Source organism: Eptesicus fuscus, chromosome 13 (assembly GCF_027574615.1).
Source record: "Eptesicus fuscus isolate TK198812 chromosome 13, DD_ASM_mEF_20220401, whole genome shotgun sequence".
NCBI lineage: Eukaryota > Metazoa > Chordata > Mammalia > Chiroptera > Vespertilionidae > Eptesicus > Eptesicus fuscus.
The window spans coordinates 1170821-1184638 of NC_072485.1; the positions used below are offsets into that span (position 1 = coordinate 1170821).

Below are 13818 nucleotides of genomic sequence, written 5' to 3' on the forward strand. Positions count from 1 at the left end.
TTCTTTTTCCTTCTTAGTTGTAAATCTACCATTCAGCCAGCTTTCCTGTGGTTCTGGGTGGTAGACACTTTGTCTTTTAGTTGTATTTTTGAAATTGTTGTGCACGGCGGCAGTTTAGTTGTTTAACTTTGCCGCCATCTTGGTTCCTCTCCATTGCAGCATTATTTACAATAGCCAAGATATGGAAGCAACCTAAGTGCCATCAATAGATGATTGGATAAGGATGATGTGATACATGTATACAATGAAATGTTACTCAGCCATAAAAAAAGAATGAAATCTTACCATTTGCAACAACATACATAAACCTAGAGGGTATTGTGCTGAGTGAAATAAGACAGACAGAGAAAGACAATTACTATATGATTTCACTTATATGTGGAATCAAGAACAAAATAAGCAAACAAACCAGAAAGACAAACTGGTGGTTGTCAGATGGGAGGGGGTTGGAGGACTGCATGAAAAAGGTGAAGGAATTAAGAAGTACAAATGGGTAGCTTAGAGAATCCTATATAATAAAAGCCTAATATACAAACTGTCCCCTCGGGCAGTCATTTACTAGGAGTTCGATTGCTCACTGTGACGTGTGGGGAACATGGTGGGCATCGGCAACACAGTGCTGGCAGTGGGCGGCAGTGGAGGTGCTGCCAGCCCTGATGGGCCCCAACGACAGCAGGACCACGGCGGGATGATGGAGAAGGTGAGTGGGTGCCAATCACCCCACAGACAGAGACGGCAGGGGGTGGGGTGAGCAGGTGGCGCCAGGCCAAGGGGGGTGCCAGGTGGGGCTGCAAGGTTGGGGGCACGAGCTAGGGCCCGATCTCTGCAGGCCACACTGAGGGACCCCACCCATGCATGCATTTTGTGCACCGGGCCTCTAATATAATTATTTATATAAAAGGCTAATAGGGCCCTGACCAGTTTGGCTCAGTGGATAGAGTGTCGGCCTGCGGACTGAAGGGTCCCAGGTTCCATTCCAGTCAAGGGCATGTACCTTGGTTGCGGGCACATCCCCAGTGGGGGGGTGTGCAGGAGGCAGCTGATTGATGTTTCTCTCTCATTGATGTTTCTAATTCTCTATCCCTCTCCTTTCCTCTCTGTAAAAAAATCAATAAAATATATATTTTTAGAAAGGCTAATAGGCAGTGTCCCCTTGTTGTTCGATGGGTAGAACAGGAGTTCGATCCCTCACTATGACATGTACTGACCACCAGGGGGCGACGTGGAACATGGCAGGCAACCAGGGGCAGTGGCCGCAGGGCACTGAGGGAACCAGGGAAGGAGGAAGCGGGGAGGCGGGGATGCAAGGAACCTGATTGGCCCTGATCTCTGGCCAGGCCTAGGGACCCTACCTGTGCATGAATTCCGTGCATCGGGCCTCTAGAATTGTAATAACTATGTATAATTCCAAGTGAGTACTAGAATTCTCAGGGGATCACTTCATAAATTATATAAACGTCTAACCACTATGCTATATATCTGAACTGTAACTGAAAATTTTTAAAAAGACTTCCCCCTCCTAATCTGTCTCTTCTAAGACACTAGTTAACCCTTTTTCCTCACTGACTACATGCCAGGAGAGCACTAAGCACTTTAATCACTTCTCATCTACGACCAAATGATAGTTATTATCACATTCCCCATTTTACAGATGAGAAAACTGAGGCACTCTGGGTTACATAACTTGTCCAAGGTCACAAAGGCAATTAATGGAACCAGGAGTCAAATCCAGGCAGGCTAGGTCCAGAGTGCATGCTCGGCACTCTGTTATATCCTGGAAGGAACTGCTTATTCAAGAAAGAGAAATGAGAGAGAGAGAGAGAGAGAGAGAGAGAGAGAGAGAGAGAGAGAGAGAGAGAGAGAGAGAAAGAGAAAGAGAGAGAGAGAGAGAGAGAGAGAGAGAGAATTTAAAAAAAAAGAAAAAGAAAAAAAATTTTTTAAGGGAAATGAAGATGCTTATACTAGGAAACTGTCTTTTTTGTCTGAATGACTTTTTGCTACAACTTCACCTTTTAAAGACTCTTGTTCTCCATCCCCTTTCTACATGTCCCTTCCTCCCTGCAGGAAGGAACTTTAAAATATATATTTTTTTATTGATTTCAGAGAGGAAGGGAGAAGGAGAGAGAGAAACATCAATGATGAGAGAGAATCATGGATCAGCTTCCTCCTGCACGCCCCACACTGGGGATTGAGCAGCAACCGGGCATGAGCCCTGACTGGGATTCGAACCACTGAGCCACACCGGCTGGGTAGGAAGTTCTTAGCAGACCCGATATGTGTTCCCCTGGTACCTGGGCCGTCTGGGATCCTCCCACCCCATCAACCCCACAGCCTCACTGCCTCTTCACCTCTCAAAGGATAACCAGTGGTCCAGTTTATAAATTCCAATTGACTTTAATAAATTAAATTCCAAATCATCATACAGCAATGGCCATCATCATCTCCACACCCCGAGGTGCAGCCCTGTGTGGGGAGCCCCTGCAGCCGTCAGTGCGGGCGGTCCCCGGCCGGAGCCTCCCGGTGGAGCCCTGCTCCGGAGGCATCAAGTACAAACCGGTCCCAAAGGGGCGGAGCAGGGGGGAACCTGCCGGTGTCCTCAGCGGTGCTGGGCAGAGCAGGGCCTGAGGGCGCGGGTGGGCAGCCCCAGCCATGGGGACCCTCCTCCTGAGAAGGGACAGGGCCGCCGGCGCCAGGCCGGTCCGAGTCCGGGCCACACAAACTCATAGAAAAGCGAGCACAGCGGGAGGGGGGTCGGCGAGGAGCCGGGCGCCCGGGACGCCCGAGGGGTGGGTGCCAACAGCGGGCACAGCTCTGTGGGGTGCCAGGCGGCCAGGCAGCGCCCCCCCCGCACCCCCTCTGTGTCCTGGCCCCGCCGGGGCCCTCCCGCCTGCAGGGCCTCAGAGCTGGGGGCTGGGGCTGCCATTGGCCTTGGGCTTGGACTTGAAGGAAAAGCGCTTGATGAGGCGGCGGGAAAAGCTGCCGGCCTTCTTGCGGACACTGGGCGAGGCCATGGCGTCCGAGAGGTCATCGTGCGACTGGCTCAGGCCGGCCTCCTTCTGGCGGGGTCTCCGGCGGAAGATGAGCTTCGTGCCGCTGCGCAGGAAACTCACTGCGGGGGAGAGGGCGCTGAGCGGGCGGAGGGGACTGGAGGGGGCCTGGAGGGGGCTGGAAGGGGCTGGAGGGGGCTGGAGGGGGCGCTGAGCGGGCGGAGGGGGGCTGGAGGGGGCCTGGAGGGGGGCTGGAAGGGGCCTGGAGGGGGCTGGAGGGGGGCTGGAAGGGGCCTGGAGGGGGCGGAGGGGGGCTGGAGGGGCGGAGAGAAGCCAGCATGCCTGGCCAGCCTGGTCAGGGTTCCATTCCCCATCACTTGCCCAGGTTGTGAGCTCCATCCCCAGTGTGGGACGTGCAGGAGGCAGCCAATCCACGATTCTCTCTCATCATTGATGTTTCTCTCTCTCCCTCTTCCTTCCTCTCTGAGATCAATAAAAATATATTAAAAAAAAAAAAGACCAAGCATGAAGGGGTCGACCATGCAGAACAGACCAGGCCCTGGGCCTGGAAGCCAGGCTTCCTCAGGGAAGAAAGTGAGACAAAACGTGCCCTTGGTCCTGGCTGAGGAGCGAGCGGTGGTGCTGGTGGGAGTCTGTGTGCCCTGCTGACCGCTGGCCGAGGAGCAGTGTCAGGGGCCGCTGCTCTGTGCCCACAGACTGACCACCGGGACTCTTCACTATGGAAAGACCAAGGCTGAGCAGAGGGTGTCTCTAAAGAAATGTCCTCATCCCGGTGGCAGTGGCTCAGTGGTTGAGCGTTGACCTATGAACCAGGAGGCCATGGTTCGATTCCCGGTCAGGGCACACTCAAGGGTTGCAAGCTCGATCCCCAGTGGGGGGGGCGTGCAGGAGACAGCCGATCAATGATTCTCTCATCATTGATGTTTCTATCTCTCTCTCCCTCTCCCTTCCTCTCTGAAATCAAAAATATTTTTATTTATTTTATTTTTTTATTTTTTATTTTTTATTTTTTTTACAGAGAGGAAGAGAGCGGGATAGAGAGTTAGAAACATCGATCAGCTGCCTCCTGCACACCCCCTACTGGGGATGTGCCCGCAACCAAGGTACATGCCCTTGACCGGAATCGAACCTGGAACCTTTCAGTTCACAGGCCGACGCTCTATCCACTGAGCCAAACCGGTTTCGGCAAAAATATTTTTAAAAGAAGAAAAAAAGAAATGTCCTCAGAGGCAGACATGGGAGAACAAAATTGTTTGACACGGACTCATGGACAAAATTCCAGGACGTGAGCAGGAAGGGCTGCGTCCAAGAGGTACATGCAGACGAGCGTCATGAGGAAGGTCTCACGCAGCAGGCTTTGGGTTTGGGAACTCATTATCCCAAGAAGTGATGCAGGCTGAAGCCAGAAATGGTTAGGTGCAGCGTGGTTGACTGACTCGTTGACAGAGGGATGAAGACATTGGGGGAAGCCCTTCCTGTTAGAAGTGAGGAGTGCCACGGCCGATCACAGCTGTCACTGCACAGGGCCAGCCCACACTCACAGGGGAAAGAGTACATAACGAAAGGGAAGAAAGAGCCCTGGCCAGTTTGGCTCAGTGGATAGAGCGTCAGCCTGCGGATTGAAGGGTCCCAGGCACATGCCTGGGTTGCAGACTCGATCCCCAGTAGGGGGCGTGCAGGAGGCAGCCTATCAGTGATTCTCTCTCATCATTGATGTTTCCATCTCTCTCTCCTTCTTCCTTCCTCTCTGAAATCAATAAAGATATATATAAAAATAAAAGAAAGGGAAGGAAGAGACACACTTAGACACGGGAAAGGGAAATCCGTGGTGAATAAACCACAGGACCCAGCGCACCCAGCGCCCTCCCCTCTCTACCTTAGCTCGCTGAGCCCGGCTGGGCCTCTGGCAGCCCCTGAGGAAGGACACAGCCCATTGGCTTCGGCCTTCACGTCCCTAAGGCTCCAGGAGGACCCAGGTCATGACACTGGGTATCAGAGGAGGGGCTGCCGACCTCGCCCCACCTTTGTGATCCTTGAGGCTGCGGGTCTCCAGGGCACCAGTCGATCCTGTTTCCGACTCAACATCATCCACAGACGGCCTCTCGGAAATGTCCGAACGTGTGGTCTCATCTGCCTCCTGGACACTGGTGGGGCTGGAGAGGGCGTCCAGGGCTCCTGGAAAGGCGGCGGGGGGGTCCGAGGGCGGGGGAGAGGGGCCGCTGCCGTCTCCGGCAGAGTCCTGCGCCAAGGCCTCGAGAGAGGCCGCGTAGCCCAGCGACAGCGCCAGCTCGTCCTGCGCAATGGGCACCTGGCGAGAGGGACAGGTTTGGACGGGCTGCGGTGACCGTGAGGGCTCCCGGCCCACCTCGGCTGCTCCCCCGAGCTGTTACCTTGGAGACACCTGAGATGACGAGGGTGCTCCGCTTTGTGGGTGTCCTCTTGGCCGCCCGCCCGCTGGGCGCCGTCAGCTGGCGAATGGCCGTCTCCGCCACAGGGTCCAGGCCGTTGGCCAGGCGGCTCTCCCCTGCTGGGCAGACGGTGGACCCGACTCCGCTCCGGCTCCCCTTGGGCCAGAACCCCCAGGCCCCAGCCAACATGGTTTTGACTTTGGGGCCCCAGTACCAGCTGACACTCCCACATCCCAGGTCCCCACTCACGGCTGCTGCTGTGGGAGGCGCTGCTGGGGCCGCCGCTCTCACTCAGCACCGTCGTCTTCTCGGTCACCTCCACCTTGGACGGGGAGCGGGAGGGGGAGTCTGCTGGGTGGGGGAGGGTCAGTGAGCTGGGGGGTGTTTGAGAATGGCCCCCGCCCACCCCATCTTTGTTGAGATGTAGGCTTTGGTGACTCAGAGGGCAGGGGTGAATCAGAGATGATGAATCACAGGAGTGATTATGAAGATGCCATGGAGCCCTAGCCGGTTTGGCTCAGTGGATAGAGCATCGGGCTGTGGACTGAAGGTCCCGGGTTTGATTCCGGTCAAGGGCACATGCCGGGTTTGGGGGCTTGATCCCTAGTGTGGGGTGTGCAGGAGGCAGCCGATCAAGGGTTCTCTCTCATCATTGATGTTTCTCTCTCACTCTCCCTCTCCCTTCCTCTCTGAAATCAATAAAAATATATTTAACACAAAAAAAATAACTCATATTCCTTATTTTAAAAAGAAGAAGAAGAAGCCCTGGGGACAAAGAGGCACACAGGAACTATGGGAATGTGGGGAGATGCCATGAAAATACTGAGGTGCGAGATGGCACATGAGGCCCCTGGACAGAGGGGAATCCCATGGGACCCCGAGAGACGGGAGAAATGTCATGGAGGGCCCTGGGAGCAGAAGAAACACCATGGAGGCCACTGGCATGTGGAAGGCCCTGCAGGGTACTGGCTGGTGGAGGGTCGAGGGAGGGAAGATGAGGCAGTGGGGCTGGGGAAAGAGGGGAACGGACCGGACCATGAAAAGACAGGGAACTTAGGGAGGTGCAAGTGCAAGGGTCCCACTGCGGGGTGGGCGGGTCCAGGGTTGACATGAGAGGGACCGTCAGGGAGAGGGAGGGTGAGGGGGAAGTCTGGGGGAGACAGAGATCATGAGGAAGATGCGGTGGAGAAGCCGGGTGGTAGGGTTAGAGCTCTCCTTGCCTTTCCCTGTCCTGCCGCTCAGGGCCCCTGGCCACCGCTGGGCTCCCGGCTCCTCCTTCTTACCTGATCTGCCATCTACAGTGCGAGGCCGGGACTGGACAGTGGTGACCGTGGTGACAATGGTGCCATCAGGCATGATGGTGCGGTCCAGCTCGACCTTCTTGGTAGGTGTGATACTGGGGCGTGGCGTGGAGGGGGTGGGGTTCCGGGGGGAACCCTCCTCATACTGAAGCTGTCGAGGGGTGGGAGCGCAAAGAGGCCGGCCTCAAAGACCACCCTCTGTTACCTCCTCCCCTCTTTCCCGGGTCGCTCCTCACCTCCACGGCCACGGTGGCTGCGGGTCCCAGGGCTTTGCCGGGCCCCGGGGTGAGTGGGCACACCTGTCTCCGGGACAGTGGTCTGGAAGGGGAGCCCACGGGCAGTGTGGCCTGGCCCAGGAGTTCGGCTGGGGAAGGGCAGCACCATGAGCCGGGCCCATGGTCAGGCTCCACTCAGCACCTGCCCCCCACCCGGGTGCTCCTTCCCGCCTCCTACTCACCGTCTCCGCAGTGGCTGCTCCTCAGCACCCTGAGGACCAGCTCCCGGCTCTGGGGGCCCAGATCCCTGCAGCCAGGAGAAGCAGGGGCAGGGAGCGGGGAGGTTAGCAAAGGGAATCCACCCCCGAACTGATCTCAGGCCAGAGGCAGACAGTGATGCACATAAATAAGATGGTCCGAGTGCTCCCCTCGGACTCATCCCTGCCCGCCAAGGCCTTCCTCTTCCCCGGAGACTAGGAGAGGCCCGAGTGGAGGCCATACTCCTCAGCGGCGCATGCAGGCCCCTCTGCCCCTGCCCCACTCCGCCTTCCAGTCGCTCTCTGTCACACCACCATCTTTCCTTTGCTCACGCTCTTCCCTCGGCCGAGAACAGCCTGTTGAACCCTCCTGGTACTCGAAGGTGTGGTTTAAATATCGCCTCCGCCAGGAAGCCTGCTCTGACCCTCACTCCCCTCCAGGAATTACTCTCCCCCAGGAGGCGCTCCTGTGCACTGGCTGTAAACCGCGAGGAGACACTGATTCCGTGCTCTCTACATACATCTGTCTCCGCCTCGACACCGACACCACGCCGAGGCGGGCACTGTATCCTGGTCACATATGTACCCAGGACCTAGCCGGGGCCTGGCCTAAGGGGCACACAGCAAGGTCCAGTGACAAGAGAGCTGGCTCTGCCAGGCTGTGCTGGAAGGGAGGACTCAGTCTGCCGGGGAGCGGGGAGGGGCAGGGGGGCGAGCCTTACAGGGCCAGGTCCTCCGTCCACTCCACCTCGGGACCCGCCCTCGCGGACTTGGTCCACGTCTGCTGCATGGGGTTGTCGAGCTCGGCCATGCAGCGCAGGTCCCCAGTGCCTGGGGGAGACAGGAATGTGATGCGCAGATCAAAGACTCCCAGGAAGCCACTGAGGAAAACAGAGGCCAAGTGCCTACAAGCATAACCCGCAGCCCCCTAGCCACAGCGAGCGCTCACCTTCCAGCTCACTCCCCAGGTGCGAGGCCCGAAGCTGCCGGAGGAGTAACCGGGTGGGTCTGGGGCTGGCTGGCTGGGCCTGGGACAGCGTGAGGGGCTTCTCACTGGGCACCTAAGTACAGAAGGAGGTCAGAAGGGAATTCCAACATAGTACCCTGGAGACACTGCCTGCAAACAATTAGCTTCTTTTAAAAAATACGTTCTTATTGATTTTTGGAGAGAAAGGAAGGGAGAGGGAGAGGGAGAGAGAGAGAGAAACATCAATCAGCTCCCTCCTGCAAGCCCCCTATTGAGGATCGAGCCCAAAACCCGGCATGTGCCCTGACCAGGAATGGAACCTGTGACTTTTTGGTGCATGGGATGATTCTCAACCAACTGAGCCACATCGGTCAGAGCACAAACTATTCGTTCTCAGTGCCTACTCACCAGCCCGCCAGGGGCAGAGCACGCCCTGAGGTGGACCATCATGGCTGGCTGGGTGCTGACGATGGCATCCTCTATCAGCTCCTCAATCGTGGAGACCTCCACTTGCTCCTCACCTCTCTGCAGGGAGAAGAGAACAGAGACAGGGGTGGGGGGGGCAGCTCGGCCTCCCCCTCCCTGCTTTGTCTCTTCCTGCCCCCCCCCCCAACCCCTAGCCCCCCAGCCCTGCTCCCTTACCTCTCTGGCCTGCAGCTTGGGACGCACTGTCAGGCTGAGATCTGGGCGATTCCTGAAGGCCCAGGACACAAGGAGCCCCTCGCCAGGGATTTCCTTCAGGTTAATTTCCAACTGGGACAGGGACAGAGACTGAGATGACTTGCCTACTTCTCCAATTATTCCCACTCCCCAGGACCCCCCCACCCCCCGCAATCCCCTCTCAGAAAGGAGCCCAGCTGAAAAGGCGGAGGCAATTGAACCACCTGCTGCCCAACTCCATTTCCCACCCCCTCCACCTGTGTTGGTGGCAGTGTCAGAGTGATGTGGTAGGTCTCCATGGAGACGGCAGCGGGGGACTGTTGGGTCACAGAAACTGGGAACATCACCTCCTCAGCAGAGAGCTGACAATGCAGCACCTGGGACAGGCAAGGCATGGAGGTTAGGCATGGAGGAAGGATGCGCCATCCTGCTTTGCCCTGCTCTGTGATGGATCAGCAGACCCTCCCCACTTCAGTTGTCCTTGAGACTTTACTGTTTGGGGGCCACAAGACCATAAAAGAATCATAGAAAAGCCAAAGACTCTTCTCCCCAGAAAAATGCAGATATGAACACATGTACTGCATGTTGCATGTCACTTTAGTGAGATCCTCAGACCTCCTGAAGCCAATCTTTGGATCTCTTCGTCATTCATCAACCTCAGGTTAAGAGCCCTTGGACTAAAGGGAACTCTTGGAATCAGCCCCCTCTGAGACCCTAAAGAAGCCTTGCCCAGCAGACCCTTACCATGGTGTTCTCTGATTGGTCTACACAGGTCACATGACCAATGCTGGCTCTGGGGAAGAGTTGGGGCACCTCCTCAAAGGCGATCTGGATAGAGCTCTGAGGGAGTAATGTGGACACAGGATCAGGTCTTTGGAGCTGCCTCTGCAGGGCGAGCCTGCTCAGTTGCTGACGGGACCTGGCACTGCTGAGGCTGCAGCCGCAGCCGCAGGCTGGCTTCTGACCCCTCTTTGGCTCAGGACTTTCAAATAGGATGTGTTGTCCTCCAAACCCACCTCTCCAGGGGCCTGCAGCTGCCAGGGAGAAGTGGGGAGCTAGCCCATCGCGGAGACCAGGTCACCTTGAGCAGAGGCCCTAGATTTTTCCTGGAATACCAGGAGCCTCCCTCTTCTCCCCCCAACTTCCTCTTCATCCTCCAACCTCCACCCAAAGGAAAAGGGATGCACAGAAAAAAGTAATAAAGTTGTAGGTTGCTACCTATATATGATAGCTGGGCAGAGAGAGACACACCTGAGCTAAGGGCAAAAGAGTAAGGCCCACTTATTCAAGGCAAGAGCTGGGAAATGAGGCCACGCCTTCTTCCAGATAAATAGGATGTGGATGCACAAGAGTATGATTTTCTCCGTACTCTTGGAGAGGAAGACAGCTCGGCATGGCCTTGGGGAACTTTACCAGAGGGACTGGGAAGAAAAGCCAGCTCAAAGTGCTCCAGGGTCCAGAGGCTGGCTAATCCCTCCCGCAGACAGCAGGGTGGTGTTAGGGAGCAAAAAGCTGCTTAGCTTAGGTCTTGAAAGAGCTTCCTAATTCTTTCATTGGAGCGAGGCAACCTGCTGCAGCCCTGTCTGGAGAGCAGGGAGGGAAGGAGAATTGGGCGGCCCAGACGGGCTGACAGCTCTTCCTTGAGCCTTGGGATGGGAGGGAACAAATCCACGGGCCGAACCCAGGGAAGCCAATGCCTGGCTCCTGCAGTTGTCACGTCTGGAGGCCAGGCCCAAGGAGATGGGGAGATGGATGCTTGGAACCCCAATCTCCCTACTCCCAGCTAGAGAGGCCAATGTCCAGCTGAGTCAGCTGCCCTGGGGAGTCACTCCTGACCAAGGGACAAGGTGCAGGGAATGCCGGGTGGAGGTGTGAGTTCAAGACTGACTGAAAGATGGCATTTGGATTTCTGCCAGCCACCTGGACAGGAGACAGGGCAACTTCTCGTGTGGCCACTTCTGTGTCTAGGCATCTGGGGAGTTAGTAAAGTCCTCCCAGGAGTGGTGGTGGAGAACACTGAGTGAGGGGCCTGATGGAGGTGAGAGCAAGGAGATTGCTGGGCCAGGGTGGGCAGGAGCCAAGAGAGGGAGACCTCGACCTCCCACCCCACCTCTCAGTCTCAAGAGAGCTTCCTGCCCCACCTCCTGGGAAGTGCGATGGGAGGAAGTAGACTAGGCTAGTTGGTGACAGGCTCGGCTCATCTGGGGAAGAGTGTGGATTGTCTATCTGCTCTCCACCTAAACACCTTCCCTCAACACATCAGCAAGGAAACAAGAGTTAGACGGCAGCAGCGGATTACCGAGGGGCGGGGGAGGGTAAAGCAGGCTCCTTTGGAATATGCCTGATCGCATCAGGGACTTGGCACCCGAAATGTTAACTGGTGTGGAGGCAGGAGAACCAGGCAAATTCCTTGGGAGGTGTACTACCTGTCTCCCTCCTACTCCCTCAGCCCCGCCCCCCCTCCCCGCACCCCAACGCAACCCGCACACAGACTGGGCGGAAGCGCTCTCGGGCTCAGGGATTAGCGTTGCTATGAGAACAGCAGTTTGGACCCGGGTCGGGAGCCAGGGTATCCCGACCACAAGAACACTGAATTGGGGACCCAGCCGGCTTTCTACCACCTCCAGCCTCACCTGCACCCTTTTCTCTGACCCCAAAGTGGAAGAGAGGCCCGGGGCTCCCCCGTTGATCCCCACCCCCATCCGGCCCTCCGGGCAGCGGCGAGCCGTCCCTCCCAGGGAAGGAAAGGCTGAGCGAGGGAACCCCTGGGTGTCCCGTCAGACTCACCCCGGCCCGGCAGGCCTGCTCGTTGAGCGCTCGCACCCACGCCCGCTGCCAGTTCTCTCGGAAAGACTTGAAGGCGAACAGGGACGCCAGGAGGCCCCGGACGCCGGGCTCCCCCGGGGCGCCGGTCGGAGCGGCCCGCAGCCTCAGCAGCGAGCGCCACACTCCCAGCTCCCGCAGGGGCCCCCCGGGCTCGGCCGCTGGAGCGGGTCCCGGGCTCCGGTCCCCGGGCGCCCCCCGCCGCCACCAGCCGCGCGCGGACTGCAGCAGCCAGCCGAGCACCGTGAGCAGCGAGGCCGCGAACAGGACCAGCAGGGCCGCCCAGCCGGCGTCCCGCAGGGCCCGGCCCGGCTCCATGCTCCGCGCGGGCCGCGCTCCCGGTCCCGCTCCGGCTCAGCCGCTGCCCCGGGGGAGCATGGCCCGGGCGGCCGGGGGCGGGCGGCTCCCCCGGGGCTGGGCGCGCGGGCTCGGGCGCTCTGTGGGGCGGGCGCCGGGAAGGTGGGTGCACGGAGAGCAATCAGGGGGGCCCTGGGGCCGCCGCGCCGGGTCCCTCTCCGCGGTCGGTCGCCCCTCGGTCCTGCAGTCCCGCTCGGGTTAGTCGTCGGCCGCGCCGGGCTCCTCGCACCGCCCAGGCGCGAGCCCCCCGGGCCCGCCGGGTCGGCTGCAGGAACGCGGGGCTCCGGCCGCTCCGCTGGGCTACCGGGGGTTGCGTGCGGGGCTGACACTGACAACACCGCACGCCCCGCCCCCACCGCCTTAAAGGGGCCGCACCCCGCGGGGCGGGGCTTGGGGCTTGGGGCGCTGCCACTGGGGAGTCGCGCGGGAGGGCGAGGCGCTGCGGAGGTGGTTCCGGGGTTGAAAATAGGCGGGCTCTTGGACCGCCCGCCCCATCCTGAACCCGGGGTGCTCCTCCTTCCCGAGCTCCCCGCGGAGTGGCTGCACTCAGCTGGGAAGCTGCTCCGCTGTCCCCTCTGCTGCTCACATTTCTGTCCTTTGGCGCCTGTGGGGTTAAGGAGGTGACTCCCATGGACAGCGTTTCCCTTCTCCCAGCACCCCCAGGCTCTGCAGCTCCTTTTAAAAAAATATTTTTATTGATTTTAGAATGGAAGGGAGAGGGAGAGATAGAAACATCAATGATGAGAGAGAATCATCAATGAGCTGCTGCCTGCACGCCCCACACTGGGGATCCAGCTTGTGTCCTGACAGGATGGAATCGTGACCTCCTGGATCACAGGTTGATGCTCAACCCCTGAGCCACACTGGCTGGGCGGCTCAGCGGCTTCTTGGCTCCCATTTCCTGGCTGAAGTTAGGCCCGGGTCTGCAGGCGGAGTGCCCTCCCAGATAGCAGTGCCTGGCCGAGGTGCAGCTGATACTGACCAGGGAGAGAGCAGAACCCCAACCTGGTCGAGGTTGGGACAGACCATGGAACATTATGCCCCCTCTACCATTCCCACCCCACTGCGCCTTGGAGCGACGACACAGGAGCACCCTACTAACCTCCCTGCTGCTGGGGGCTGTCCAGGTGCTATTTCCCAAGCCTGGGGCTGCTTGCTTTTTTAAAAATAATATATTTCCATCGTCACAGCTCCTGCCTAAGGAGCATGTGTGGAGGGAGTGGTAGCGAGCAGGGAGCTGGTGGGTAGCCCTGGACTATCAGTAGATTTGGCTAGAGGACCCTGCCCTCCAAGTAGCTAATATCCCACTAAGCACCCCAAAATTGTGTTATAGGTACACCTTTCCTAGCTTTAGGAGAGTGGATTCCATTTCTATAGGACAAGAGCTTGTCATTGCTTTCTGGAGGAAGGGGAAGGAAAATCCTACAAAAGGATTCAAAGAATCTCCTTCCCCAAAAGGCCCTTCTCCACATACACATTGCAAGAACTTCGGCATCCAGTGCCTTCCTTAGAGGCTCAACAGTGAAAGTATTAAACCTCTCTCTCTCTCTCTCTCTCTCTCTCTCTCTCTCTCTCTCTCAAACCCAGTTGGTTGTCTGAGAAATGAGTACCTGGAAGCAAGCAATGCTTTAAAAATGTGTGTGTGTGTGTGTTTATCATGTTTATCGCTTTTTAGAGAGAAGAAGGGAGAGGGAGAGGGAGATAGCAACACTGATAAGAGAGAACAGCATCGATCGGCAGCCTCCTGCACGCCCTCTTTGGGAATCAAGCCCATGGCCCGGGCCTGTGCCCTGACGGAATCGAACCTTGATCTCTTGGTTCC

At 57.8% G+C, this 13818-nt stretch overlaps 1 protein-coding gene across 3 annotated transcripts; it reads right to left on the reverse strand.

Moving 5' to 3' along the window:
• Positions 1-2380: 2380 nt before the first annotated feature.
• On the reverse strand, positions 2381-12338 carry C2CD2L (C2CD2 like). 3 transcript variants are annotated; one of them, XM_028158420.2, is made up of 14 exons: positions 11604-12338; positions 9561-9656; positions 9074-9193; positions 8799-8909; positions 8565-8681; positions 8139-8250; positions 7912-8020; positions 7175-7239; positions 6954-7081; positions 6700-6868; positions 5666-5764; positions 5399-5532; positions 5031-5316; positions 2381-3109 (listed from the first exon to the last, which is right to left on the reverse strand). In XM_028158420.2, the coding sequence occupies exons 1-14, from the start codon at positions 11955-11957 to the stop codon at positions 2898-2900; spliced, it is 2112 nt and encodes a 703-aa protein (XP_028014221.2). In that variant the 5' UTR covers positions 11958-12338; the 3' UTR covers positions 2381-2897. The 3 variants fall into 3 exon arrangements, with proteins under 3 accessions (XP_028014221.2, XP_054581240.1, XP_054581241.1); XM_054725265.1 differs by having other exon boundaries at positions 5666-5767; XM_054725266.1 differs by lacking the exon at positions 2381-3109 and having other exon boundaries at positions 5046-5316; positions 5399-5572; positions 5666-5767.
• Between the last annotated feature and the right edge of the window lie 1480 nt (positions 12339-13818).